This window comes from Geotrypetes seraphini, chromosome 7 (genome assembly GCF_902459505.1).
Source record: "Geotrypetes seraphini chromosome 7, aGeoSer1.1, whole genome shotgun sequence".
NCBI lineage: Eukaryota > Metazoa > Chordata > Amphibia > Gymnophiona > Dermophiidae > Geotrypetes > Geotrypetes seraphini.
The window spans coordinates 57,089,381-57,116,691 of NC_047090.1; the positions used below are offsets into that span (position 1 = coordinate 57,089,381).

Consider the following 27,311-nt stretch of genomic DNA (forward strand, 5'->3'; position numbering starts at 1 on the left):
AATAGTGCAGCACCCTTCCTTTCTCCCCCTCTCAAACAATGCACCATCACCCTTAGTTCTCAGATCTTCAAAGACGACAATCTGTTTGTCCAACAATGGAACATGATTCATAATAAGTGCTCTCTGGATATTATGCTCTTAATTATTGAAAAAAGTAGGCAGGTTGTAAGTGAATTGAATAAACAGATGGAAACTGAGTTGTCCAGTTTAAAATCTAAAGCTGCCGAAAATGAATATGATGAACGGCGTAAGCACTTATATGAGAATATTGAAAAGTTTAAAGAACAACTTCTGAAAATTCCAGAAACAAAAAAAGATTACAAGGATCAAAAGGTTTATAGTTGGTCCAGTAAGCAAGATGAAGAACCCAATTCTCCTTCACAACCAACAGATTCAGGAGAACCTCACATCCGAACTTTGTTTCTCCACCGGTTAGAGGTTGTAAATTTAAAAGTCATCACCAACATCTTTTCTCACATCAAGCAGCATTATGGGGTAAAGACCTGGAACAACTGCTCGTGTCTACTACTTATATGGAATTCAGGAAACGCCTAAAAACATACCTGTTCCTGAAGTACTTAGGTAACTGACCTATACAATCTTAGTCCTCAACAAATGATCTTTAGAACTGTTATTCACTAACTCTGAACTTTGTTTATTCCACTCGATCTGTAATACCTTTTAATCATTGTAAATCACATAGAACTTAACGGTCCTGCGGTATATAAACTGTTATTATTATTATTATTATTAAAAAACATAAAAAAGAGGGTCATCTGGATGTAGAAACAGCAGTTCTGCCAGTAGGTCCTCTTCTAATAGTAACAGCTCTGGAAATTTTTTAGCCAGCAGAAATAAACCACACAGAAAAGGCAAAGGAGGAAGCAGATGGAACCAGTGAGGATGATCTCAAACGAGATCACAACAACCACAACACCAATAACAGATGGTCAAACAATAATTGTGAACTTCACAAAGAAGTTTAACAACATATGAAGAACAAGTACTCAACAGTGGTCTGTCTTTTGTTCCATCTAAATGTTTTGACAGATTTCAGTTCAATATAGACAGAGAAGTTCATTAGAAAACTTCAAATAAAGATTTACTTTTCAGAATGTAACGTCTTTCAGGATAGATCTAATTTATTTCTTATATACCGCTACATCCGTTAGGTTCTAAGCGGTTTACAGAAAATATACATTAAGATTAGAAATAAGAAAGGTACTTGAAAAATTCCCTTACTGTCCCGAAGGCTCACAATCTAACTAAAGTACCTGGAGGGTAATAGAGAAGTGAAAAGTAGAGTTAGAGGAAAAATAAAAATAAAATAAACATTTTAACAAGACAGCATTGATCTAAATACTTTGGAAGGTAGAAGAGAGGAGAGAAAGGAATAGAAGCAGAAGGGGGAGCCATTGAACAGTAGAATTCTGGAGAAATTTAAATGATAGAAATAGAACAAAACAAAGACAAAAGGCAAAACAATAGATAAGATTAAAGATAAATCATAAGCTGGAAAGAAAAATAAAATAAAACTTTGTCTTCAATCCACGGTTTCAGCGTCAGTGATGAAGTGGAGCAAGTAAGTTTAGGAGGAGCGATTGACGTTTCCAGAAAGGGCTTCTTCAGGGAAGAGACTTGGCAGACAGTCCCAGGATGCCTATGTCTCCTCCCCTGCGATGTTCTCCCATCCATGCATTCCCTCCCAGACACACTGCCCGTGCCCCAGCCGCTCCAAGGAGGCTGCCCCAGATGAGGCCCACGGTGAATGCAGGATTCTCTCCTCTGCGGGAAAGCCGCCCGGAGCCGACAGTCGATCTTCTTAGCGGATTGCATGGGGGGAAGAGTTCACACTCTTGGTAGGATCGGGTCTGTGTGCTCTCGGTGGTTGTGGCTGGTCTCGTTGCTGCTTAGGTGTAAAAGCAGTTGATCTCCACTGCTGCTGATATTTAAAAGCAGGCAGATTGATCTCTCCAATGGACTGCAGGGGGAGGAGTTCACACTCCTGGCAGGATTGGGTCTGTGGGCTCTTGGTGGTTGCGGTAGGTCTCGCTGCTGCTTGTATGTAAAAGCAGTTATTTTTCTACTGCTGCTGATATTTAAAGCAGGTAGATTGATCTCTTAAACGGGATATAGGGGGAGGAGCTCACATGCCTGGTTGGATCGGGGCAAGGGCACCTATTATAGGCTGCTTAGGTGTAAAAGCAGTTGATCTCCTACTTCTGATAATATTTAAAAGCAAGCATATTGATTTTTCCAACGGAATGCTGGGGGAAGAGCTTACTTGTTTGGCTGGATCAGGGCAAAGGGCTCTCGGTAGTGGTGGCTGGTCCTGTTGCTGCTTAGGTGTAAAAAACAGTTGATCTTCCTAGTGGACTGCAGGGGGAGGTGGAGCTCACACTCTTGGCTGGATCGGGTCTGTGTGCTCTTGGTAGTTGCGGATAGTTCCGCTGCTGCTGAGGTGTAAAAGCAGTTGATTTCCCACTGTTGCTGATATTTAAAAGCAGGTAGATTGATCTCTCCAATGGACTGCAGAGGGAGGAGCTCACATGCCTGGCTGGATCGGGGCAAAGGGCTCTTGGTAGTGGTGGCTGGTCCTGCTGCTGCTTAGGTGTAAAAGCAGTTGATTTTCCTAGCGAACTGCAGGGAGGGTGGAGCTCATATTTTTGCAGGACCGGGACTGTGGGTTTTTGGTGGGTTGGTCCCGTTGCTGCTTAGGTGTAAAAGCAATTGATCTCCCACTGCTGCTGATATTTAAAAGCAGGCAGATTGTCCAGGGAGAGGAGCTCTGCACTCAAACTGCCATCCTCCTCGCCTCCAAGTTCCGGAATAATGTGTCTTCATTCCAATTGGTATCCACCTGATCCGATGGATAATATGCTTCTGGTCTTTAAACAGAAAATATTAAAAGAAGTAGAAGCAGAATCTATTGAAAATCAAAAAGGCTTCAATAATCTGAATAAGGAACAGAGAAAAGCATTAAAAGATTTAGCCAATGATGATTCGATTATCTAAGGAAAGCGGACAAAGAAGGAGCCGTAGTGATCTTAAACAAAGTCGATTACATAAATGAAACATACAAACAGCTTAATGATTATAATGTTTACAAACGCATTAAAATGGATCCAACCAAGAGACTACGAAGTGTCATTAATAGATTGATCAAAGAGGGAACGAGGGAAGGTTACTTGACCAAAAAGGATGCAAGATTCTTATATACCTCTAACCCTATTTATTTATTTATTTAGATTTTTATCCTGTCCTCCCAGTAGCTCAGAACAGTCTACAAGCAAACATTCACAGTGGAGTACATTTGGACAATAGAAAGACTAAATAGTAGTTTAAATACAAGGACTATACAGTAATTTAAGTACAGGTTAAAAGTGGACTATACAGCAATTTAAGTAGAAGTTTAGAATGTAGAAGAGAGGGTAGAGGGTTTAAGGGAGGTGAGGCGTAGACTGTGGTTGAATTTTATTTGAAGAGGAGGGTCTTTACCGCTTTCCGGAAGGTCATCGATGAGTTCTTAGTCTGACTTGTGGGGGGAGTTGGTTCCAGAGTTGGGGGATGAAGTGGCTGTAGGAGCGTTTGCGGGCGGTTTCTGACATGACGTACCTTCTTGAGGGGATGCATAGGCGTTTCTCCATTTCTGAGCGGAGGGGGCGGGTGGGGATGTACAGAGTTAGCTTGAATTTTATGTAGGTAGGGGTGGTGGCGTAAATTCTTTTATGCGCTATTATCAGGGCCTTGAATGCGCAGCGTTGGTTAACTGGAAGCCAGTGTTCAGCGCGGAGGGCTGGGGAGATGGGATTGTGGTATTTGAAGTTGTGTAGGAGGTGGATTGCTGCATTTTGTACCCACTGGGGGCACTTGAGATCTTTTTTGGCTACTCCATTAAATAGGGAGTTGCAGTAATCCATCCTGTAGAGGACATAGGCGTAGAAGAGTTGGGCTAGGTCAGGTGTGGAAATGTAGACTTTGATCCTTCTCAGTTGGCGGAGGTAGTAGAAGGAGGTAGAGACTACTTGAGATATGTGGGTGGACAGGGACCGGTGGCTGTCTAATGTTACTCCTAAGCTGCGTACTTGATCTGCTGCAGTTGGTAAGGTGGAGTCCCATAACAGTGTTGGGCGTGTGTATTTGGTACTTTTTTTTCTGTTCTTTACTTTTTGCCTAAAATACATAAGAACATGAACAATCCTCCGGGAAGGCCTATTATTTCTTCAAGAAATTCACTTCTTGAACCACTCAGCAAATTCGTGGACTTCTTTTTGCAAGACATTGTAGTTTACAGTAGCACATATATTAAGGATACTGCACACTTTTTGCGAATATTGTCTGCTGTTCCCGGGGATATTTTTCCATTCATCATGGTGATGTTAGATGTTACGTCACTTTACACTTCTATTCCATTGTGAAGAACGTGTTGAATTCTTCCCCGAGACCTTTTCTGATCCCTGTGGAGTTCCTGGTTAAACAGACAAGACTGGCTGTTTTTGAGAATTTCTTTATTTTTGAAAATAATCTTTTTCTCCAAATCTCTAGTGTCGCCATGAGGTGACTTTCGCCCCATCTATTGCCAACCTTTATATGATCAATTTTGAAGCTGAATGGATTAAGAATTCTCCATTTGCAGAAAAAATATTCAGTTGGCATAGATACATAGATGACGTGTTCATGCTCTAGAAGGGTAATACAAATGAGCTGGAATTCTTCATGACATGGCTTAATTCTTGTGATAGTCAAATTAGATTCACCCTGAAGTCATCAGTTTCTTCCATTCATTTTTTGGATATGGACATTGTCCAAACAGATGCCAGCTGTCAGTTTGAAATTGGCCCCCACAATATTAGGTGGTAGGGGTTAAGTGAAATGCGTACTGACAAACGCCAGGTCCCAGGTTCAGTTCCTTCACAGAAATTTCATTAGGGATAGAATCAAATAAGAAGCACAGCCAGGGGTGATTATATAAAGAATATATTATAGAAATAGTCTTACAGAAAAGTAATATTTATAAGCATTACAATTAAGCAGAGAGCATTACACTTAAGCAGAGAGCAAGCAGTCTCACTGCCTTACAGAGGTCAGAGGTAAAGAGGGACATAGAAGCTTGTAGTTCTAGGAAGCTTCGTGTTCCATAGATAAAGGGAAGGATAGACCGAGCCAAGACAGAACCAGAGTGCCAAGCAAAGAGCCAAGAGGTAGTTAGATAGAAAGAGAGAGAGGTCCCTTGATAGAGCAGAGAGCAGGCTTTTATACCTTGGAATCTTATTCTGAATAGAGAAAATATTGTATCTCCCAGTATCTTTCTGTTTAGAATTTGTAAACTGTTTGAGACAATGGTTAATTTAATTAACAAAGGAGGGTGAGAAACCTGATGGGATTAAGTCTCTGGCTTGATCTGTGCACCATTGTCCTAAGCACCCTCTTAATCAGACATTAACACCTTTTAGCTAGCCATGATTCAAGCAGGGCTACTTGAAACTTAAAATATATCAATCAGGGCTATTGCACTAAGGGTCTATCTGCCTTCCCATGCCAGGGTCAGATTGATATAATCTCCCAGAGGCCTCTAGGCTGACATCAGCTTCGTCACCAAAATCTTTATGAAGAACACCAACAGAAATACAATTTTGAAATACGACAGCCGTCACCCTAAAAAACTAAAAGACAGTTTACCGTTTTCACAGATGGTCAGAGTTAGAAGAAACTGTTCAACAACAGAGGAATTTAAATCCCAATCTTCTAAGCATCAGTAAAGACTTATATCTAGAGGTTATCCGAGGTCTGTTATTAAAAGAGCATGACGGCGAGTGAAATATCTGAACAGAGAACATCTATTAGATGAACGGAGAAGCAATAAATTTGAAGATGATATATAAACCTTTGTAATGCATTACAGTTGTAACAGTAATTTTGTGGCACATATAGTAAAGAAGAATTGGGAAATTATGAATCTTCTTCCTGTTTTTGAAAAAAAGAACCTTCGGATAGCATTTCCAAGAAATGTAAATCTAAAGGAAATTCTATGTCCCTCAATGACTAAATCTAAAAGAATGCAGATAAATGAAAGAAATACGGTTATTGGACACTTTAGATGTGGTTCTTGCAGTATATGCCAAGTTACATTACAAACTAAATGCTTTACTAATCCATCCATTTTTCTCTCTCCATGATTCCAACACTTTCTGCCTCCTATACGTTTCCTCTCCTCCGGACCTCGTTCCCTTCCCCAACCAACATCTCTCTCTGACCCTCTGTAAGTCCAACTTGTCTTCCTCTCTCCTCCACCTCTATTGCCAACAAGTCTCCCTCCCTCTCTCTCTAACTGTCCATCTGTCTTGAGAGATCCAGGCATCTCTTTCAACCCCTCTACTGTCATATCCAACATTTCTCCCTCTCTCATCCCCTGGATCATATGCAGCATTTTTTCACCACTGCCTACCAGCCCCATGCCCATTTCTCCTTCTATCACCCCTCTCCAGCATAATGTCACATCTCTCCCTCCATCACTATGTCCAACATTCCTCCCCCTTGCAACCTCTTTAATCTGTTCCCTCTCCACCACATTCTCCCTCTCATCCTTCTCTCCCTATGCATCTCCCTCTCCTCTCTATGACCAATTTTCCTTTCTTCCTTTCCTCATGTGCCACCATCTTTCCCTCTCACTCACACACAATTCTTCCTTTCTATTTCCTCCCTCCTATGTCCCAAGTTAGTGCCCCCTTCCTTCCTCTCTTCTGTGTCCCATGTTCATGCCCTTTCCCTTCCATCTGTGTCGAATTCATGCCCCCTCCCTCTCCATGTACGTAAGTGGCTGCTCGGCCATAGAAGCCACCGCTGCCTCTGTGGATCTCGCCTTACTGCCCGCCCCCTGCCGCAGCTGGGGATCCATCCCTCCCTCCCTGTTCCCCCCCCCCGAAGCAGACCCAGTTCTTGTTCGAGCCACAATTGCTCCTTGTAGCGGGGATGGTGCAAGCAGCAATTCACATGCTGCATGAGGCTGACCCACAAGCCTTCCCTCCGACGTCAACTCTGACGTTGGAGAGAAGGTTTCTGGGTCATTTACGTGCACTGTGTGAATCACTGTGTGCAACATCCATGCAAGTAGTGTTGCTGAAGACCGAAGAAGCGAGTGCAGCTTAAAGAAGGTGGGAACTGTGTCAGTTTGGGGGCAGGGTGGCAGGCACAGATTGCTAGAAGCGTCTTCAGTGGTGGGGGACAGGCAGGAACACAAGATCCCCAGTGGCAACCACCTCTATGGACGGGCAGGAATTGGCGGCCAGGCGTACTGTGTGTTCAGAAACACTGAGCTAAGGCTGCGCGGTCACCGAGTTGGGAAATCTCCTCTGCTATCAGGCAGCCCTTTTGAGCGTTCACAGGGTATGCCCGTAAAATCCGCGAGAGGTACCCGGGATAAGCCCACTCTAACCCCCTCCAAGATGGCGGCGGAATCGGCCACTTTCACCATACCCGCCGGAGACTGGATCACTGACATTACGCGATCGGTCTCAGCGGCGCTAGCTGATAGACTCAATAAGATTCAGTCGGCTGTGGATGAGATGAACGAGAAATTTGATTCCCACAGCCGACGACTGACGGACGTTGAGCAGCGGGTGTCTGATCAAGAAGACACGTGCGCTGGCCTAACCGACCAGGTGGCGGACTTACAGAAAACTTCCCGGGAGTTACTAGCCACCATGGAGGAACAGGAGAATTGAAGACGCCGAAACAACTTGTGGCTGGTCAGGCTCCCGGAGACGGTAAGCGATCAAGACCTGTATACCGTCTTTAGCAAGTGGCTGCCCGAGCACTTGGATCTGGCGGGCGGCACCGAGGGCTTTGCCTGTGAACGTGCACATCGCATCGGAGCCCGGCCTGCGGAGGGGGGAGAGCGAGGACTGTCATAGCCCGCTATATCAGCTGGCGGGAAAAGGAGATGCTTCTCCGGGCCCTGGATTACAATGGCTCTCGGGTTCTCCTTTTCAACGACTACTCCGTGCGGGTGGCGGCCCCACGCAAGACCATGGCGTCCTTCTGCACGGATCTCCATAATAGGGGAATTAAGTTCGCACTGGTATACCCGGCAAAACTCCAGGTCTGGCATGATGGTAAGACCCTCAATTTAACCACCGGAGAGGAAGCTAAGGTATTCCTGGCAAAACTGCCTGCCTGAAGTGATCGACGTGAGCTTCTACACCATCTATCTTATGCGTTTCATGCCGGGCTGCGTTGGGGTCTCTATAGGCTCGGGTCGCAGGGCTGACACCTACCCGCACACCTAACTTTGCACAATTTGGGGATGAGGGACTCCGGCTACAGTGGTGGGACCACTTCTCCCTGTTTGGAGCCTGCTTTAGTGGATATGCTCGGGTGGACTGCGCAGGGCCTTTGCTTTCAGCGCCTGCAGGGATTTCTTTCTACCTCTTTACCATGTCCCATCTTGTGGAACCTTTGAGAAAAATTTGGAGGTGGAATTCTTGGCCAGCATAGATGCCTCTTGGTTACAGTATAGACCCTGTGCAGAAATCGCCCTGGACTTGTTGGTGACCTCTTATGACTTATGACTTTTACTTTTATTTTTTTTTGGGTTGTGCGGTCCTTCGGGATGCAGAAGGGGAGTTTAACGGGGGTGGTGGGGGTCTCCGGACAGGTTGGGGGGTACATATGGGACTGTATGCTGGCAGGGAGGGCGCAGCATGGGGGGTTGGGGAGGGGGGAGGTGGGTTGCTGGGGGGATTTGGGTTGGGGTGTGAGTGGGGGTTCGTGTATGATTCGGTGGTGTGCGTGGGGGGGGGCTGTGTGGGGATTTTGTCTGATGGGCTATGGGGCACCTTGTTAGCGAGGGCGGCGGAGCTTAGCTGGGAGGCTTCGCATGCGCCTATCTGTTCTAACTGTACATGTTCAGTTCCTGTATGGCTTGTGGAGAGTGGATGACTCTTTATACTCTTGGAGGGAAGCTTCCCTCCGGGTTTCTGCGAGGTATAGAAACATAGAAAAAAGCGGCAGAAAAGGGCTATAGCCCACCAAGTCTGCCCATTCCAAGTATCCCCCCCCCCTGAATTTACTCCCTTAAAGATCCCACGTGAGTATCCGTCACGCTGCTGGCCGTTATCACCTGGAGAGGAGTCTGTTCCAATGATCCACCACTCTTTCGGTGAAGAAGTACTTCCTGGAGTCGCCATGAAACTTCCCTCCCCTGATTTTCAGCGGGTGCCCTCTGGTGGTTGAGGGTCCTATGAGCCAGAAGATATCATCTTCTGACTCAATGCGTCCCGTGATGTACTTATACGTTTCAATCATATCTCCCCGTTCTCTTCTTTCCTCAAGTGCGTACAGCCGCAATTTCTTTAGTCTTTCTTCATACATGAGATCCTTCAGCCCCATGACCATCCTGGTGGCCGTTCGCTGAACCGACTCGATCCTCAGTACGTCCTTTCGGTAGTGTGGTCTCCAAAACTGAACACAGTACTCCAAGTGGGGCCTCACCATGGCTCTGTACAACAGCATCATAACTTCAGGTCTCCTGCTGACGAAACTTCTGCGGATACACCCCATCATTTGTCTTGCCCTGGAGGAAGCCTTCTCCACTTGATTGGCAACCTTCATGTCCTCGCTAATGATCACCCCTAGATCGCGTTCCGCCGTGGTCCTGATCAAGGTCTCACCATTTAGTACATAAGTTCTACGCGGGTTTCTTTTGCCCAGGTGCATTACCTTGCATTTTTTAGCATTGAAGCCTAGCTGCCAAGTATTTGACCATTGTTCCAGTAGCAGTAGGTCGTGTGTCATATTATCAGGTAATAAGCATCTGCCTACTATGTTGCAAAGTTTGGCATCGTCGGCGAACAGTGATACCCTTCCTCTAAGTCCTTGCGTCATATTTCTTATGAATAAGTTGAATAGAATCGGGCCCAGGACCGATCCCTGCGGCACTCCACTGATCACGTCCGATGCTTCGGATGGGGTACCGTTCACCACCACCCTCTGAAGTCTACCGCTCAGCCAATCTCCAATCCATGTAGTTAGAGTGTTTCCTAATCCTATCGATTTCAGCTTGTTCAGCAATCTTCGATGAGGGACGCTATCAAATGCCTTACTGAAGTCCAAATATACCACATCCAGTGACTCTCCGGCGTCCAGTTGTCTAGTAACCCAGTCAAAAAAGCTAATCAGATTAGATTGGCAGGATCTGCCCCGGGTGAACCCGTGTTGGTGTGGATCACACAGTTTTTCTTCATCTAGGATTGTGTCAATATTCTGTTTGATCAGTTTTTCCATCAGTTTACACACTATAGACGTGAGACTCACTGGTCTGTAGTTTGCTATCTCTGTCCTGCAGCCCTTTTTGTGGAGTGGGATTACGTTGGCGGTTTTCCAGTCCAATGGGACCCTTCCTGTGCTTAGGGAAAGATTGAAAAGAACAGATAATGGTTCTGCCAGGACTTCCCTTAACTCCCTGAGCATTCTGGGGTGTAGGTTATCTGGTCCCATGGCTTTATTTACTTTGAGTCTTGATAGTTCGCTATAGACACTACTGGGCGTAAATTCAAAATCTTGAAACGGGTCTTTCCGGTTATCTCCCGTCTGCAGCTGTGGACCAGCTCCCGGCGCTTCGCGGGTGAACACTGAACAGAAGTATTGGTTTAGTAATTCTGCCTTCTTAGAGTCTGATTCTGCAAAGTTATCGTCCGATTGCTTCAAGCGTACTATCCCATCTTTGTTTCTTTTTCTGTCGCTAATATAGCTGAAGAAAGATTTATCCCCTTTCTTAATTTCCCTCACCTTGCTATGGCTGATTTAAGGGTTGTCACCTTTAATGTTGATGGCATCAGGTCCCCAGTTAAAAGATCTCGCATACTCACTAGCTTGCGCAGGTTGAACGCGGATGTGGCTTTTCTGCAGGAGACCCACCTAACTCAGATCGAACATTCCAAATTGCGGAGACAATGGGTCGGGGATGTCTACTCCTCCACTTCTGGGGGCCAACAGCGGGGGGGTGGCAATTTTGCTTCATAAGCGGTTGCCCTTCGTCCTGCACAAACAGCTGACGGACCGGGAGGGGAGATATGTTATTGTCCTGGGGGAGATCTGGGGTCTAAAGCTGCTTCTTTGTAACTTGTATGCCCCGAATTCCTACTGTCATAAATTTTTCTCCACAGTCCTCTCTATGGTATCAGCTCACTTGGATTACCAGGTGATCCTGGAAGGGGATATGAACATCACTGCAGATCCAGGGGTGGATTGCAAACCCCCTAGGGGCAGCTTGAGGGACCATGACAACAAAGGTGTGGGCTTCCTGACACAACACTTAGGCCTGGTGGATGTTTGGCGGGCACTACACCCATATGATTCGGACTTTACTTTTTATTCCCATGTCCTCAAAGTGTATGCCCGACTGGATTACATCTTACTCGATCAAAGGCTGTTCTCTCGGGCTACTAAGTCGGACATTGTGGAATCCACGGTTTCTGATCATGCCACAGTGGATCTTACCTTGACCCTTGCAGCTGGCAGCAAAGCTTCTTCCTGGAAAATGGCGCTGTACCTGTACCATGATCTTGAGTTTCGGACCTTCTTGCGGGCGCGCTGGGTAGATTATCAGGCCACTAATGCTACTCCTGAGATAGGGCCGGTATCTTTCTGGTACGCCTCCAAGGCAGTCCTGAGAGGGCATGTGATAGCATATACGGCTGCCAAGTGCCGGGCTCGGGGAGAGGAGCTTTTATCGTTTACACGCCAGCTGCACAATTTCCGCAGGGCCCATATTTCCTCTTTGTCGGACTCCGATAGATTGGACTATAAAAAAATCCGGGAGCACATTGAGACTTTGCTTCATCAGTGGGCGGAGCAGACCCTCTCGTTTCAATGGTATAATCTGCATAGGTGGGGAGGTAAGACGGGGAAACTTCTAGCAAATCTAGTACGACCCTACAAAAAGCGCCAACTTATTACTGCTATCCGTGACGCTACGGGAGCTCGGCATGAGGGGGAGAGTCAAATTGCAGAACAGTTTGTCCGGTACTACGAGACCTTGTATGGAAAACGCCAGTTGGATGAGACTGCCCTCGCAGAATTTTTCCAGGGCCTGTCTCTGCCGCACCTGGAGGAGGATCAGGCTGCCTCGCTGAGCCAACCTATCTCCGAGGCTGAACTGCGTGTCTCCATTCGGTCTCTTAAATTGGCGAAAGCGCCCGGCCCGGATGGGTTTGGGCCTGAATATTACCGGATTCTCGAGGACCTGGTGGCGCAACCTTTAGTGCAATGTATAACGCGGTAGCGGAGACGGGAGGCTCCTTCCCGGATAATAGTCTTACTTCCTAAGCCTGGCAAGGACCCAGATCTGGTAGGGTCATTTCGTCCTATTTCCCTCCTAGATCAGGACATTAAACTTCTGGCCGTGACCCTGGCGAGGCGCTTGAATCGTTTTCTCCCTGACCTCATTCACCCAGACCAGGTTGGGTTTGTACCGGGCCGCTATGCCTCTATGAACTTGCTGAAGGTCTTGGGCGCGATTCACGACAGGGTGGGTCGGGGTGGCCTGGAGGCGGTGGCAGGATTGGATATGGAGAAGGCGTTAGACAGTATTTCCTGGGATTACCTTTTTTGGGTTCTGCGCAGGGGCGGTTTTCAGGGTGAGTTTCTGGCCTGAGTGACGGCTCTATATCATAACCCTAGGGTGCGACTACTGATTAATGGGGGTCTAACTGTAGACTTTGGCCTGCAGAGAGGTACGAGACAGGGTTGCCCTCTTTCCCCCCTTCTCTTTCTTTTGGCTATCGAGCCCCTGGCAGCTAAAATTTGGCAGGATGAGACTATTCAGGGCATTGTGGTGAGGGGGCAGGAATGCAAAACCAGCCTCTTCGCTGACGACATCTTACTTTATATGGACCAGGTTCCTCTGCACCTGCCCAGAGCTTTGGCAGTGATACGAGCCTTTGGTGCCTTGTCTGGTTTACAAGTTAACTGTAGCAAGTTGGAACTCTTACTGCTGTCCGGGGGTCCGGCGGAGCCTTGGCATGCGGTGTTGCCTATTGCCCCCACGAACAAACCGATGCGCTATTTGGGAATATACCTTAGTACTGACTTACCTACTCTTTACAATGCCAATGTTCGGCGTCCACTCGAGACCATTGGAAAGTTGTGCCAGGCCTGGCAGGAGTTACCGTTGGGCGTTTTGGGACAGGTAGCCTTGGTGAAGATGGTTTTGGTTCCGAAACTTCTGTATCCTTTGCAGACTATGCCTCTTTGGCTTAGTCGGCGGGACGAACTTGCTTTTAAGTCTACTATTTCCCGTTTTATTTGGAGGTCCCGAGCCCCTCGGATAGCGATGATCAAGCTCACTTTGGACAAATGTCTTAATGTCCCGGATATTCGGCTCTATAATGTTGCGTCTCTCCTTCGTTGGATCCATGAGGGTTACACTGGGTGTTATTGTTACTCTCCCCAGGGCTGGTTGGCGGACTGGAGTTCCCCTTTTCATTTTTTGAATACGCTTCATCGCCAGGAAGACGGTACCTGGTTTGCTTTCATTTTCTGCGCCCGTTTCGTTTGGCATGGCGCTGGTGGCGGCGCAGACAGCAGCTGCCGCCGGAGGTGTCCCCTTTTATACGCCTGGAGGGCAACTCTCGGTTCCAGCCGGGCTGGGGCAGATCAGTATTCAAGTATTGGGCAGCTCGGGGATGTGTGGCGATGGAGAACTTGCTTGATTTATCCCCCGCAGGTTTCCCATCCTTCCAGAAAGCACGTGACGCGTGGGGGCCTTCCCTCTTGTTACTTATTCTCTTACTTTCAAATACATCACTACTGGGATGTTGAGCGTAGAGGTGGTGACGGGGTTTGGGTTAAGGGACGTTTGGATGCTCTTTTCTCGGCTACTCCACCGATGGCTAACTCTCTCGCCCACTGGTACCGAGTCCTTAAATCGTCTCTTTCCCTATCGGTGTTTACCCCTGTGCGTTCTTCGTGGGAACGGGATTTGGGACAGGACATTTCTGAACCACAATTTTTGGCCTGTTTTAGCACTCTATACTCGTACACTAAATCCGCTGACTTCCAAGAACTCCAGCTTAAGATCCTCCACCGTGCCTATTTCACTGCACAGAGAGAGGCGCGCCTGTGATTGCTGTGTTAAATGCAAGAGCCGGGTAGGTACATACCTCCACTCTTTTTTGGAATGCCCCCAACTGAGCATCAGGCAGGAGGTTCTCCCCCTACTGGAGCGCGCTATGCAGCGCACTGTTGAATGGGACTATGGGTTCCTCCTTCTGGGTCTGCAGGCTTCCCTCCAGAATCAGGGTTTCACTATCCCCCAGTGTAGATTCTTTTATAATGTTATTCTCTTAGTGAAGAAATTGATTTTGACTTATTGGATGTCGGTGGACTCGCCCCCGATACCCCAATGGAGGAGTAGACTCCGGGAAGTGGCTCAGTTTGAAATTCGATCTTATGCTAGGTCTCCGAGTGTGCTTAAGCAGCATTACGTTGGTCTGTGGGAGAGACTGAGGGACTTGGTGCCATCAAGGGACCAGGACGGGGGACTGACGCCTGAATAGCACTCTTATGTGTTCTTTATGTAGTGCCCTTGATATGTTCCATTCTTTCTTCTTTTTGTCTTCTTTTGGTGCTCTGGGGACGGGGGGAGGGTGGGGAGGGGGGTTTGTGGTGACTGGGGGGATGTGTGTTCTGCTGAGTGGTGTGGATGGAGCGGTGCGTGTGTGGTGATGCGAGTCCTATGTGGTTCTCTTGGGTTATTTGTATATTACAAAAAGGTGAGAGGTCACTGTCCATGACGGGCGGTTTTTCTTCTTCTGTTGTCCCTAGCTGCCTTTGTCTCAGATGTCCTCGTTGTTTTCTCTTCAACAGTTACATTTTGTATTAGTGTGGGGGCTACTCTGGGGGGCTTGACCTATGTTTTTGTATCTTTTTCTTGTATTGGACAACTTTTGAATCACTGTTGATTGTTGTTGCGCCCTGTTGGGTGGTGTATTTTTCACTGCTAATAAACATACGTTTAAAAAAAAAAAAAAAAAAAAAGGCCAGCCTAAAAGGCAGGTCTATCTTTGGCTGTTTTGCTTTAGCTGGCCAGCCGATGAAAATTGGCTTGGCCGGATAAGTGTAAGCCACCAAACATTTCCCTGGATATTCAATGCCAGGGCCAGTTATGGCTCCAGGACTGAATTCCAGGATCGCTGCAGCCTATGGTAGCCAAGCTGACTCCTGTGGGCTTAATATCAGGCCATATGAGCCTGGCCAGCAGGAGAGTATCACACTCTCTAAAATTAGGCATGTGAGTTTTGACGCTGGTGATTTCATTGCATAGAGCATGCACATGCGAGTTATCCAATTGCCATTGGGGCTCATTTTCAAAAAAGATAGACATCCAAAAGACAGCACTTGGATGTCTTAATAGTCAAAACGTCCAAATGGGCATTCTCAAAACAGACTTTCTAGATGTCATTCTGGTTGTTTTGTCTCCAGTGCGTCCACATCTTAAGGGGGTGTGTTTTGGGCAGACTTAGAACTTGGACACTTGTCAGGCATAATCAAACTTTTACAAAAGGTACTGGGCTCTTTTTAGAAGTTTGGAGCTAGACCTGTTTTAAAAAAGCATCCAAATACTAAAAAGATGCCTAAACTGATCAAATGACCACTGGAGGGATTAAGGCATGAACCCCCCCCCCCCACTTCCTTAATCTCCCAGTTGTCACCAACCACCTCCTACCACCCAAAGATGTAAACCCCCCCCCCCAAAAAAAAAAAATCACAACCCAGTACATTCTAGCCTGTATTATGAGGGGGTGCTGAAACTGAGCTCTCAGCCCAAGCAGATTCAGATGTTAACACAGACATTTGAGCTCAGAGACCAGAGGTTACTGCAGTGAATTTCACATTAAAAGTTCCAGGTACAATAAAATATAAATTAAAAAAAAAAAAAAATCCAGGTACAGATGTCACCATATCTTGCTTATATTCTATGGTGAGCCCTCAAAAACCTACTGTACCTACATAAAGATGGCACTTGCAAGCATAAGGGCTATTGTTGTAGTGTGCAGGTGGGTACAGTAAATTCTGGGTGGCTTTTGAAGGGCTCACCATACAATATAAGCAAGATATAGTGACATTTGTACCTGGGACTTTTAATGTGAAATTCACTACAATACTTCTTAGAAGAGCCCCTCTGCTGCTCTCAGCTGTCTGAACAGTTTACTAAGAATGCTGGCTGCCTGGAGGAAAACTTGCTTTTGTGCATGTTTCATGTGGGCATATTTATAATTGAGAATGGCCAAAAAAGATAGACGTATGAAGTAGAAATGATAGGGTGGCTGATACCAGCGTTTAGCCGCAGGTAACCTGCCAAAATGGTGGGGAAAAAACTGTGTTCATCGTGGCTACAGGGACAAGGCCATTCACCGCCCCGTGGAGCGGTGAATGGTCTTGTCCCTGTAGTTAAGGGAGGGAATGTGCGTGGTCACCTATCGCGCTCCCTCCCTCCTTACTGATCGCTGCTGCTGCCGCCGCCCAGTCCAAACATCTCCCTACTCCCTCCCTGCCCCTTACCTTCGTGGCCGGCGATTTCTAAATTGCCTTTGTACGAGCAGCGCTTTGAAGCTGTGTGTGGCTGCCATAAAGGTCATCTCTGACGCAGCCAGAAGTTGCATCAGAGACTCAAATTTGGAAAGTTTACTTTAGAGCTTTAATGCCTTGTGAAGGTTTTTGCAAGCTTCTTTTGCAAGAACCTGCGCTTTCTAGGCTGGGGCAGTTTGCACTGCACAGCACTGGTAGTGGTCTTTTGGCATTTTTCTTTCTTTTTGACTGGATTGTGTGTCCTGTGGGGAGGGACCACAACCAACAGTCACTGTGGGAGGAGGTCCCTTCTGTCCTGAGCTCTGCAGTCAGAAGAGCTCAGAGGCAAGATCCAGTCTGACGCTGCCAGTAACAATTTTGAATAGAAACTGTGTGAAAGCATTTTTGGGAACTAGTTGAATATAGTACTGGGAGCTGTAAGCAGTCCCTGTTGTCAGAAGTTTGATTGGACCAGGAGGGACACGGGCAAAGGGAGGCCATTTTGAAATCTATTTTTGAAAGCCCAGTTTTCCTTTTGAGCCATGAATATTATTTTGGGTTTTTTCTGAAAATTGGAGTTCCTGAAGGAATAAAGTACTTTGTTTGAATCAATCCAGATGTTTTTATTACTTGATCCACCACTCCAAATGGGAACTGATTAGCCCCTCGGTCAGCGCCATGTGCTCTCTCGGCCATACCTGGTGATGCACGGTGACACTACATAAGTCATTAAAAAAAAAAAAAAAAGATAGATGTTTTGCAGTTTTGAGAATGGACATTTTCTCTACTGGATTTCTGGATGTCTTTCCCAAGACATCCAAACTCAGACTAAATATGTCCTATAGAAAATACCCCTCATTGCATGCAGAAAATCCTACACAACCTAACATATTTGAGCATGTCACATGATCCCATCATCCGTGCCCATTTATAAAGGAGACACTTGTCTGCATGCACTTTACAGAATTTCAGCTCCCTTTTGGATGTGCTCAATTACATGCAACCCCCATCAGATCGGCAGTTATCCCCTTAAAATACACAATCTGATATTCGGCGCTATTTAACCAGCCAGGAATGGCTAAAAATTGGCCGGCTATACCGCGCAATAGTCACCAATAATCACTAATCAGCCAAGTTTAGCAACCAAATTGATTGCAATAACTTAGTCAGCTAAGTCAGTTTTCAGCGCTAGCTGGCTAAAAGTTTGAGCTGATTAAAAATAAACCTGATTTTCAATGCTGATACCGGAAATGGCTCAGCACTGAATATCCACAGTCAAAGCCAACTGTGGGAGTTAGCCAGCCTGCCTCATACGGTCTGAATATTGGCCTCAATGTATTTTTCCAACCAACATTTAAATAAGCTCTGCAGTTTGTTCCTAGGTGGTGTGGTCAATAGCTGTGTTTCCCATCCCTGTCCTGGAGGACAAGGACAAGCAGGCATGATATTCTCACATGTGGGTGACGTCATCTACGGAGCCCCAGCGCGGACAGCTTTTCAAGCAAACTTGCTAGAAGTTTCAAGTTTGCACACTGCACCACGCATGTGCTAGCCTTCTTGCCCACTAGAGGGCGCATCCCCACCTCGTGGTCCTCAGTTCATTTTCATCCGCGGAGCCAGAAGCCCTGTGGAGAAATTGTGCTAATTGTGCCTTCTGTCGCCGCGGCTGTGTAGGGATTTTCGCACGGTCGCTGCGTTTTTTTTGTCTTCTTCTTCTTTATTTTCTTCTTTTCTAAAAAAAAAAAAAAAAAAACTTTTTCGTTCCGTTGCTACCGGGGGCTCCCGGTAGCCGTGGCCGAGGAACCTCGCTTGTTCCCGGCTCTCTTTTGGGCCCATGTCCCGGCCCGTAACGGGCTTTAAAAAGTGCGGGCGCTGTGAACGGCTTCTTTCAATTACTGACCCGCACGGGTGCTGCTTGCGGTGTTTGGGGCCCCAACACCCGACGGCGTCCTGCGAGCAGTGTGCCACTTTCCAGAAGCGGGCACTTAAACGCCGCAAAGCCCGCATGGCAGAACTTTTTTCTGTCGAGTCCCCTCCGGGGAAGGCCTCGAGTTCGGCCTCGGCTTCGGCCCCGGCCTTGACCTCGGCCTCGACGTCGGCATCGGCCTCGACTTCGGCACCCTCGGCTTCGCCTCGGGCCTCGATGCCTTCGAAACAGCCGGCCTCTTCCAAGGCCTCGGGTAAGTCTCCGCTTCCCTCCTCAGCTCCAGGATCGTCCAGAAAGCCATCCTCGGGCTCGTCGGCGGGTGGGTCCGCCTCTGCTAAACCCAAGTTGCCCGCGTCCGCTGCCCCGAGGGAATACTCGAGACCGAGGTCGCCCTCCGAGGAGCAGCGGCAGGTCTTGCCCCAGGGAATGACAATCCCTGTGTTCCAAGAATTGCTCCGGGCGTTGATCGCCTCGGAGCTCACCGGGGCCATTGACCAGCTGCAGCAGGCTTCGGCCTCGGCGGCTTCGGCCCCGGAGGCTTCGGCCTCGGTGGCCCCGCAGTTGGCGACCTCGGCCTCGGGTACCGGGGCTTCGGCTCCCGAGGCGCCCACGGCCTCGACCTCGGCGGTACCCTCGGACCCGGCTTCGCGGGATCCGCCTGAGCGTAGCGTGCGCCCGAAGGACAAGGTGCGCCGAGTGCGCAGAATCTCATCTTCGTCCTCGGGGTCCTCGCGAGGTTCATCGCCCTCGGGCAGGTCTCGAGCGAGGCGCAAGCCGAGGAAGGCCAAGCGGTCTCGGACCTCGCCTCGGCGGCGCGGTCGCTCGTCGCCGGCCGGGGCCGATGCCTTGCAGGTGCGGGACCTGCGTGTCGATAACCCCATTTTGTTCCGGTCTCCGGCCAAGGAAAGCTCTCGGGCTTCCTCGCCGGGGCCGAAGGGTCGGGCTTCGGTGCCTCGGACCCCGGGGGGATCCCCGAGGGGTTCCTTCCGACGCACCCGGTCTCCGACTCCGTCGAGGTCGCAGGACTGTGCCTCGTTGGGGTCGGGGTCGGGGAGGGAGCCCAGATACTCTCACGAGGCCTCTCCCTTCGGTTCCGCCGGGAAGTCGAGGTCTCCCTCTCCTCCTGCTAAACCCTCATCCTTTACCAGGTTTGTGCAGGATATGGCGGCGGCTTTAGGTGTTGACTTGTCTGAAGGGTCCACTCACACCAAAGAGTTCTTGGAGGAGCAGGATCTTCCTGCCCCTCCTAGGGAGTCCCCGCGCCTTCCGATTAACAAGGTCCTCTGCCAGACCTTTCTGCGGAATCTTGAGACTCCTTTGACGGTCGCGGTGGTCCCCTCCAAAATGGAGTCTAAGTATCGCACCCTCCCCATCAAAGGGTTTGAGAAGGGCCAACTTTCCCATACTTCGCTCCTGGTGGAATCGGCGGTCAAGAAATCGCAGCCCTCCAGGGTCTCGGCGACGGTCCCACCGAGTAGGGAGGGCCGGACCCTTGACAAATTTGGCCGTCGTCTCTATGCGAACTCTCTGATGGCTGCAAGGGTCCTGAACTATGCATTTTCGTACTCTTCCTTCCTCCGTACGATGGTGAAGGACCTCCCCTCTTTTCGTGAGGTGATGCCGGAGTCGCATAGGGACCGGTTCGCCACCTTTATTTCGAATCTGACCCAGTTGCGCCTGTATTTATTCCACGCAGTTTATGATGCGTTTGAACTCGCCTCGAGGGTGTCCGCCTGTGCAGTGGCCATGCGCCGGCTGGCGTGGCTTCGGACCCTCGAGATGGAGTCAAATTTGCAGGAACGCCTGGCAAACTTGCCTTGTGTTGGGGTGGAGTTATTTGATGACTCTTTGGATGCGGCGACGGAGCGACTGTCTAAACAGGAACGCTCCCTGGCCTCTCTGGTGCGGCAGAAGCCTAAGGCTCCTGCCCAGCGTCCCTTCCGGCAGCCCCCGAGGAGGTACCCTCAGAAGTCCACACCGGCCTTCTCCAGACCGCCCCCTCGGAGACAGCCCCAGCAGAGTAGGGCTGGCCCCTCTAAACCTGCCGCGCAGGGGGCCGCCAAGGCGGCACCGTCCTTTTGACGGGATGGGCGGTTGGGGGTGGGCCCTCACCGCAATATCGCACCACCCCCTCCCCATCGGGGGTCGGCTGACGGCCTTTGCCGGGGCCTGGTCGGCGATCACGTCGGACGCATGGGTGCTCCGGATAATCTCAGACGGCTATTCGCTAAACTTCTCCTGTCCGCCTCCGGACTTGCCCCCCGGGGCGTGTCCTCCCAATCGGAACCAACTGGCCCTTCTCCTGGAGGAAGCCAGGGCCTTGTTGAGTCTCAGGGCGGTCGAGGTGGTACCTCGCGATCAGATGGGCCAGGGGTTTTACTCCCGTTACTTTTTGGTCCCAAAAAAGACCGGGGACTTGCGCCCCATTTTGGACCTCCGGAAGCTCAACAAGTTCCTGGTCCGGGAGAAGTTCCGTATGTTATCGCTCCCGGTTCTCTATCCACTTTTGGACGAAGGAGATTGGATGTGCTCCCTGGACTTGAAGGAAGCTTACACCCATGTTCCGGTGCATCCCGCTTGCCGCAAGTTCTTGCGTTTTCAGGTCGGGGATTTGCACCTGCAGTATCGGGTTCTTCCCTTCGGGCTGTCATCTTCCCCTCGGGTATTCACCAAGTGTATGGTGGTGGTGGCGGCGGCCCTGCGCTCGCGGGGTCTGCAGGTCTTTCCCTATCTGGACGATTGGCTGATCAAGGCCTCGTCCAGGGAGGGGGTTATCTTAGCGACCCGACAGACTATCAGTCTTTTGCAGGACCTGGGGTTCGAGGTGAACTTCCCCAAGTCTCAGTTGCGTCCGGCGCAGTCTCTCCAGTTCATTGGAGCCGTGCTGGACACGGTTCGCCTCCGCGCTTTTCTCCCCCCCGCCTCGACGGGAGACTCTGCTTCGGTGGAGTCGCCATTGTCAAGGGCAATCGCATATGTCGGCCCAGCACATGATGGTTTTGCTGGGCCACATGGCATCGACGGTTCACGTTACGCCGTTCGCTCGCCGGCACTTGAGAATCGCGCAATGGACTCTGGCGTCACAGTGGCGACAGGATCGCGATCCGGTGTCTGCCCGGATAGCAGTGACTCCTTGTTTACGTCGATCGCTCCGTTGGTGGACCGTCTCTTCCAATTTGTCAGGGGGTTTGCTGTTTCTCGTTCCTCCTCACACCAAGGTCTTGACGACGGACTCCTCCGAGTATGCGTGGGGAGCGCACCTGGACGGCCTGAGGACGCAAGGTCTGTGGTCTGCCGAGGATCGTCGGAGCCACATCAATGTGCTGGAGCTTCGCGCCATTTTTCTAGCTGCGCGAGCTTTTGTCCACCTGCTACGCGATCAGGTGGTACTCGTGCGGACGGACAACCAGGTAGCGATGTACTATGTAAACAAACAGGGGGGTACGGGCTCTTGGCCCCTGTGTCAAGAGGCCCTCCGCCTTTGGGACTGGGCGATCTCCCAGAACATGTTCCTGCGGGCGGTGTACATTCAGGGAGAGCAGAACCAGCTGGCAGACAAACTCAGTCGTCTCCTCCAGCCGCACGAATGGTCTCTGAACTCCCGAGTTCTTCGCGAGGTTTTCGACCGCTGGGGTACTCCTCAGGTGGATCTGTTTGCCTCTCCGGAGACTCGCAAGCTGCCCCTCTATTGCTCTCGGATTTACTCTCCGGATCGTCTCGAGGCGGATGCCTTCCTCCTCGAATGAGAGGGGAGGTTCCTTTATGCGTTTCCGCCGTTTCCTCTGATTTTGAGAACGCTGGTTCATCTCAGATCGACCGGAGCCTCCATGATCCTCATTGCGCCTCGTTGGGCCAGGCAGCCCTGGTTCTCCCTACTTCTTCAACTCAGTACCAGGGAACCTCTGCTTCTGCCGGTGTTTCCCTCTCTGCTGTCTCAGAGTCGGGGTTCGCTGTTGCATCCCAATCTTCAGTCTTTACATCTGACTGCTTGGTTTCTCTCCCCCTGACTTCGATTCCGGTGTCTCGGGCCGTGCGGGACGTTTTGGAGGCCTCGCGTAAGGTCTCGACTCGGCTTTGCTATACTCAGAAATGGACCAGGTTCACATCCTGGTGTTCTTTGAATAGTCTGGAACCAGATTCGGTGCCTGTGGCTTCGGTTCTGGAATATCTTTTGCATTTGTCTGAGTCTGGCCTGAAAACGACTTCCATTCGGGTACATCTCAGTGCCATTGCAGCATTCCATCGGCATCTTGAGGGTCGTTCTCTCTCTCTTCATCCTCTGGTGACGCGTTTCATGAAGGGGCTAGTGAATATCCATCCTCCTCTGAAACCTCCTCCGGTGGTGTGGGATCTTAATGTGGTCTTGGCTCAGCTTATGAAGCCTCCATTTGAGCCCATCGACAAGTCGCACCTTAAGTTTCTTACTTGGAAAGTAGTCTTTTTGATTGCACTCACGTCTGCTCGTCGAATTAGTGAACTACAGTCTTTGGTGGCGGATCCTCCTTTCACGGTGTTTCATCATGATAAGGTGGTTCTCCGCACCCATCCCAAATTTTTACCTAAAGTTGTGTCTGATTTCCACCTCAATCAGTCTATTGTCCTTCCGGTGTTTTTTCCGAAGCCCCATTCTCATCCTGGTGAGGCGGCGCTTCATACCCTTGACTGTAAGAGGGCGTTGGCATTTTATCTCCAACGTACCAAGTCTCATCGGAAGGTTACTCAATTATTTTTGTCCTTTGATCCTAATCGTTTGGGACACCCGGTTTCAAAGCGCACCTTGTCCAACTGGTTAGCTGCTTGTATTTCTTTTTGCTACGCTCAGGCTGGTCTCCCGCTCTCGGGTCGAGTCACGGGGCATAAGGTCCGAGCGATGGCAGCTTCGGTTGCTTTCCTCCGATCCACTCCTATAGAGGACATATGTAAAGCTGCCACTTGGTCTTCGGTTCATACGTTCACCTCCCACTACTGTCTGGATTCGTTGTCCAGAAGCGACGGCCGGTTTGGCCAGTCGGTGTTACGTAACCTATTTTCCTGAATTGCCATCCTCCCACCTGCCCTTTTTTGGTTGGCTTGGAGGTCACCCACATGTGAGAATATCATGCCTGCTTGTCCTGGGATAAAGCACAGTTACTTACCGTAACAGGTGTTATCCAGGGACAGCAGGCATATATTCTCACAACCCGCCCACCTCCCCGGGGATGGCTTTCTTTGCTATGATATGGAACTGAGGACCACGAGGTGGGGATGCGCCCTCTAGTGGGCAAGAAGGCTAGCACATGCGTGGTGCAGTGTGCAAACTTGAAACTTCTAGCAAGTTTGCTTGAAAAGCTGTCCGCGCTGGGGCTCCGTAGATGACGTCACCCACATGTGAGAATATATGCCTGCTGTCCCTGGATAACACCTGTTACGGTAAGTAACTGTGCTTTCCCATCCCTGTCCTGGAGGACCACCAGTCAGTCAGGTTTTTTTTGATAGCCCTATTGAATATGCATGAGAGAGATTTGCATATAATGGAGGTGACAGGCATGCAAATCTGCTCCATGCATATTCATTAGGGCTATCCTGAAAACCTGACTGGCTGGTGGTCTTCCAGGATAATGTTGGGAACCACTAGTCAATAGAGTTAAACATAAGAACATAAGAAATGCCTGCACCGGATCAGACCTTCGGTCCATCTAGTCCGGCGATCCGCACACGCAGAGGCCCAGCCAGGCCTACCCTGGCGAATACCTTAGTTACTCGTATCCCTCAATGTGTCTTTCAAGAAGATGTGCATCCAACTTGCCCTTAAATCCTTGAATGGTGGTTTCCTCCACAACCTCTTCCGGGAGAGCATTCCAGGCGTTCACTACTCGCTGTGTGAAGCAGAACTTTCTGACATTTGTCCTGGCCCTGTCCCCCCACAGCTTCAGTCCATGACCTCTTGTCCGAATCACCTTTGACATTGTGAATAAAGTTGTTCCCTGCTCTATTTTGTAAAATCCTTTCAGTATTTTAAAAGTCTCTATCAGATCCCCTCGCAGTCTCCTCGTCTTGAGGGTGAATAATCCTAGTTTTCTGAGGCGATCTTTGTAGCTCAAGTTCTCCATACCTTTTACAAGCTTCGTCGCTTGCCTCTGCACCCTCTCCAGTAGTATTATATCCTTCTTTAGGTAGGGAGACCAATGTTGGACACAGTATTTCAAGTGTGGTCTTACCATCGCTCTATAAAGCGGCATTATGACATCCTCAGATCTACTCGTGATACCCTTCTTAATCATGCCCAACATCTTGTTTGCTTTTTTTGCCGCCGCTGCACATTGAGACGACGGCTTCAGGGTCCTGTCTATCATTACCCCCAGGTCTTTTCTTGTTCACTTTTGCCCAAAGATACATCAAACAAGGTATACCGGTGCTCCTTGTTTTTCCTGCCCAGGTGCATCACTTTGCATTTTTCTACATTAAACTTCATTTGCCACTTCTCTGCCCATTTTTCTAGTTGTCTCAGATCTCTCTGGAGTTTCCTTGCTGTCCGTCTGTGACCTGATTGCCAGACACAGCTTTGTGTCATCAGCAAACTTGATGATTTCACTGGTCGTTTCTTCTTCCAGGTCATTTATGAAAATATTGAATAAGATGGGCCCAAGAACCCCTTCTATTCCATGAACTACAAAGTCATGGAATAGAAGGGACATACTAAAATGGATAGGAAAATGGCTGGAAGACAAGACAGAGGGTGAGCATAAATGGGAAGTTCTCAGACTGGGAGAACCTTGAGGTACTCGACTAGTTACTTTCTCCCAGTCTGAGAACTTCCCATTTATGCTCACCCTCTGTCTTGTCTTCCAGCCATTTTCCTATCCATCTTAGTATGTCCCCTTCTATTGCATGACTTTGTAGTTTCCTGAGAAGTCTCTCATGTGGAACTTTGTCGAACACCTTCTGGAAGTCCAAGTATATTATATCCACCGGTTCTCCGCTATCAACATGTTTGTTCACAGTCTCGAAAAACTTAAGTAAATTCGTCAAACATGACTTCCCCTTCCTGAAGCCATGTTGACTAGCTTAGAGAAGTTCCTGGAGGAAAAGTCCATACACAGTTATAAAGTTATATAGGTTTAGAAAGCCACTGCTTATCCTTACGATTGTACCACCTACTGATAACTTGGATTGGCCACATACAGAGTTATGATATTTGATCTGTCCAGTATGATATATCTTATGTTACTATGTGCCAATGCTCAGAGAAGAATATTTGTTGAGACTACCAATGAGTACATTTGTTTTAAGTGCTATTTTGCCATCATGTTTTTAACATTAAAAGCTATTTTCTGCTGAATAGCCAAAGCCCATGTTTTGTATGAACTTTGTTCAGATTTTTGCTGATTGGACTAGCTGGATTTGAGTTCACTAAATTAGGGCTCTCAAAAGTAGCTTTCATTCATTCCAAAATGGTTCTAGGTTCCCAGCCCCAGGTTCACCAAGAAAAGAGGCATTTATGCTACATTAAATTAAAATTCAAAAATATATTTCACACAGCAATAAACTAGGTAAAAGACAAAATGTTATATGTTGACAGTGAATTATATTTTTTTTCTCTCAGCTTGACCTCACCTTTAGGCAACCTTACCTTCTTCTTTATTGATGACTATATTTGATGTGTCAGTTGTTTCCTGACCCTTTACACAGCATGCTCTGAAGACCTGGCCACATTGGTATCCTAGCAGAAGGTTTTGCTCACAACTATGTCCCTGTACTCGAGCATGTTTTCCCAACAAGCAACAGTTGCAGCATTTCTGTCAAGACAAAGTTTACAATCAACTGAGACTCTTGTCAAGGGTTAAAAAGAACAATAAAAACTGAACTTGATCAGATGAACAGACACCAATCTAAAGGAAAGTAACTTAATTTTTGAAGAAATTGTGGAGAATCAGAAAAAGATTATGTACTTACCCTGGTAAGCTCTTTTCCAGTAGATAGGAGAAACATTCTAGACAAGTGGGTAGTATCCCAATGGCTGCGTGCCATCTGCAGAAGGAATCCAATCCAGATTTTCTCTCTGTGACTCTGCTCTACTTCAGTGTGTTCTCTAGCTCCATCTACAGTTAGTACCCAAGCACAGAGAGCCATCTTACAAATGTGAAAACAACAACTGTGTCAAAAGAGCCCAGAAATGACCCCTGCATTAAACAGTAACATACAGATAGTCTTCCCAGTCCAAGAGCCGACTAACATCCAAGAAGCAACTTGGAGAAGCATAAATGGACAGTAGGTAGGCGCAGGAAGGACAGGGCGGGAGTCTAGAATGTCTCCCCTATCTACTGGAAAAGAGCTTACCAGGGTAAGTACATAATCTCTTTTTCCAGTGCAATAGGGGAAACATTCTAGACAAGTGGGATGTACCAAACAAGTGGAATGTACCAAAGCAGTACCTAAATGCCAGGGCGGGATAACTGTAATACTTTGCAAATGTGTGCAAAGAGGACCACGTTGCTGCCATGCAGATTTTCTTAAGGGTGACCGCACTAACTTCAGCCCATAAAAAAGCCATAGTCCTAGATGAATGCGCCTTAATGTAGATGGGAGACTGAGTCCTAGCCAGAATATAGGCTGATGAAATGGCCCCACGGATCCATTGGAAATTGTAGCCTTGGAAACGGAAGTGCCCTGGCTCAATAGAATGAGTCAGCACAAACAGAAAGTCAGACTGACGAAAGTTGTTAGTGACCTCCAGGAATGAAGAAGCATCCTGCGCACAGCAAGTGTCTTGTGGCTTGGAACCATTAGGCTGAAAAACGGGCAAATGCACCTCCTGATGAACATGGAAGCTAAAATCAAC

At 48.4% G+C, this 27,311-nt stretch overlaps 1 protein-coding gene across 2 annotated transcripts in view; it reads right to left on the bottom strand.

Annotated features, from left to right (window-relative positions):
• The window catches only part of FBLN1 (fibulin 1), a 338,157-nt gene that overhangs the window by 237,381 nt on the left and 73,465 nt on the right, over window positions 1-27,311 (bottom strand). For both annotated transcript variants that reach the window (XM_033951176.1, XM_033951177.1), the window contains exon 4: window positions 26,103-26,268. In XM_033951176.1, the coding sequence (XP_033807067.1) occupies window positions 26,103-26,268 (166 nt within the window). The remainder of the gene's footprint in view (window positions 1-26,102; window positions 26,269-27,311) is intronic.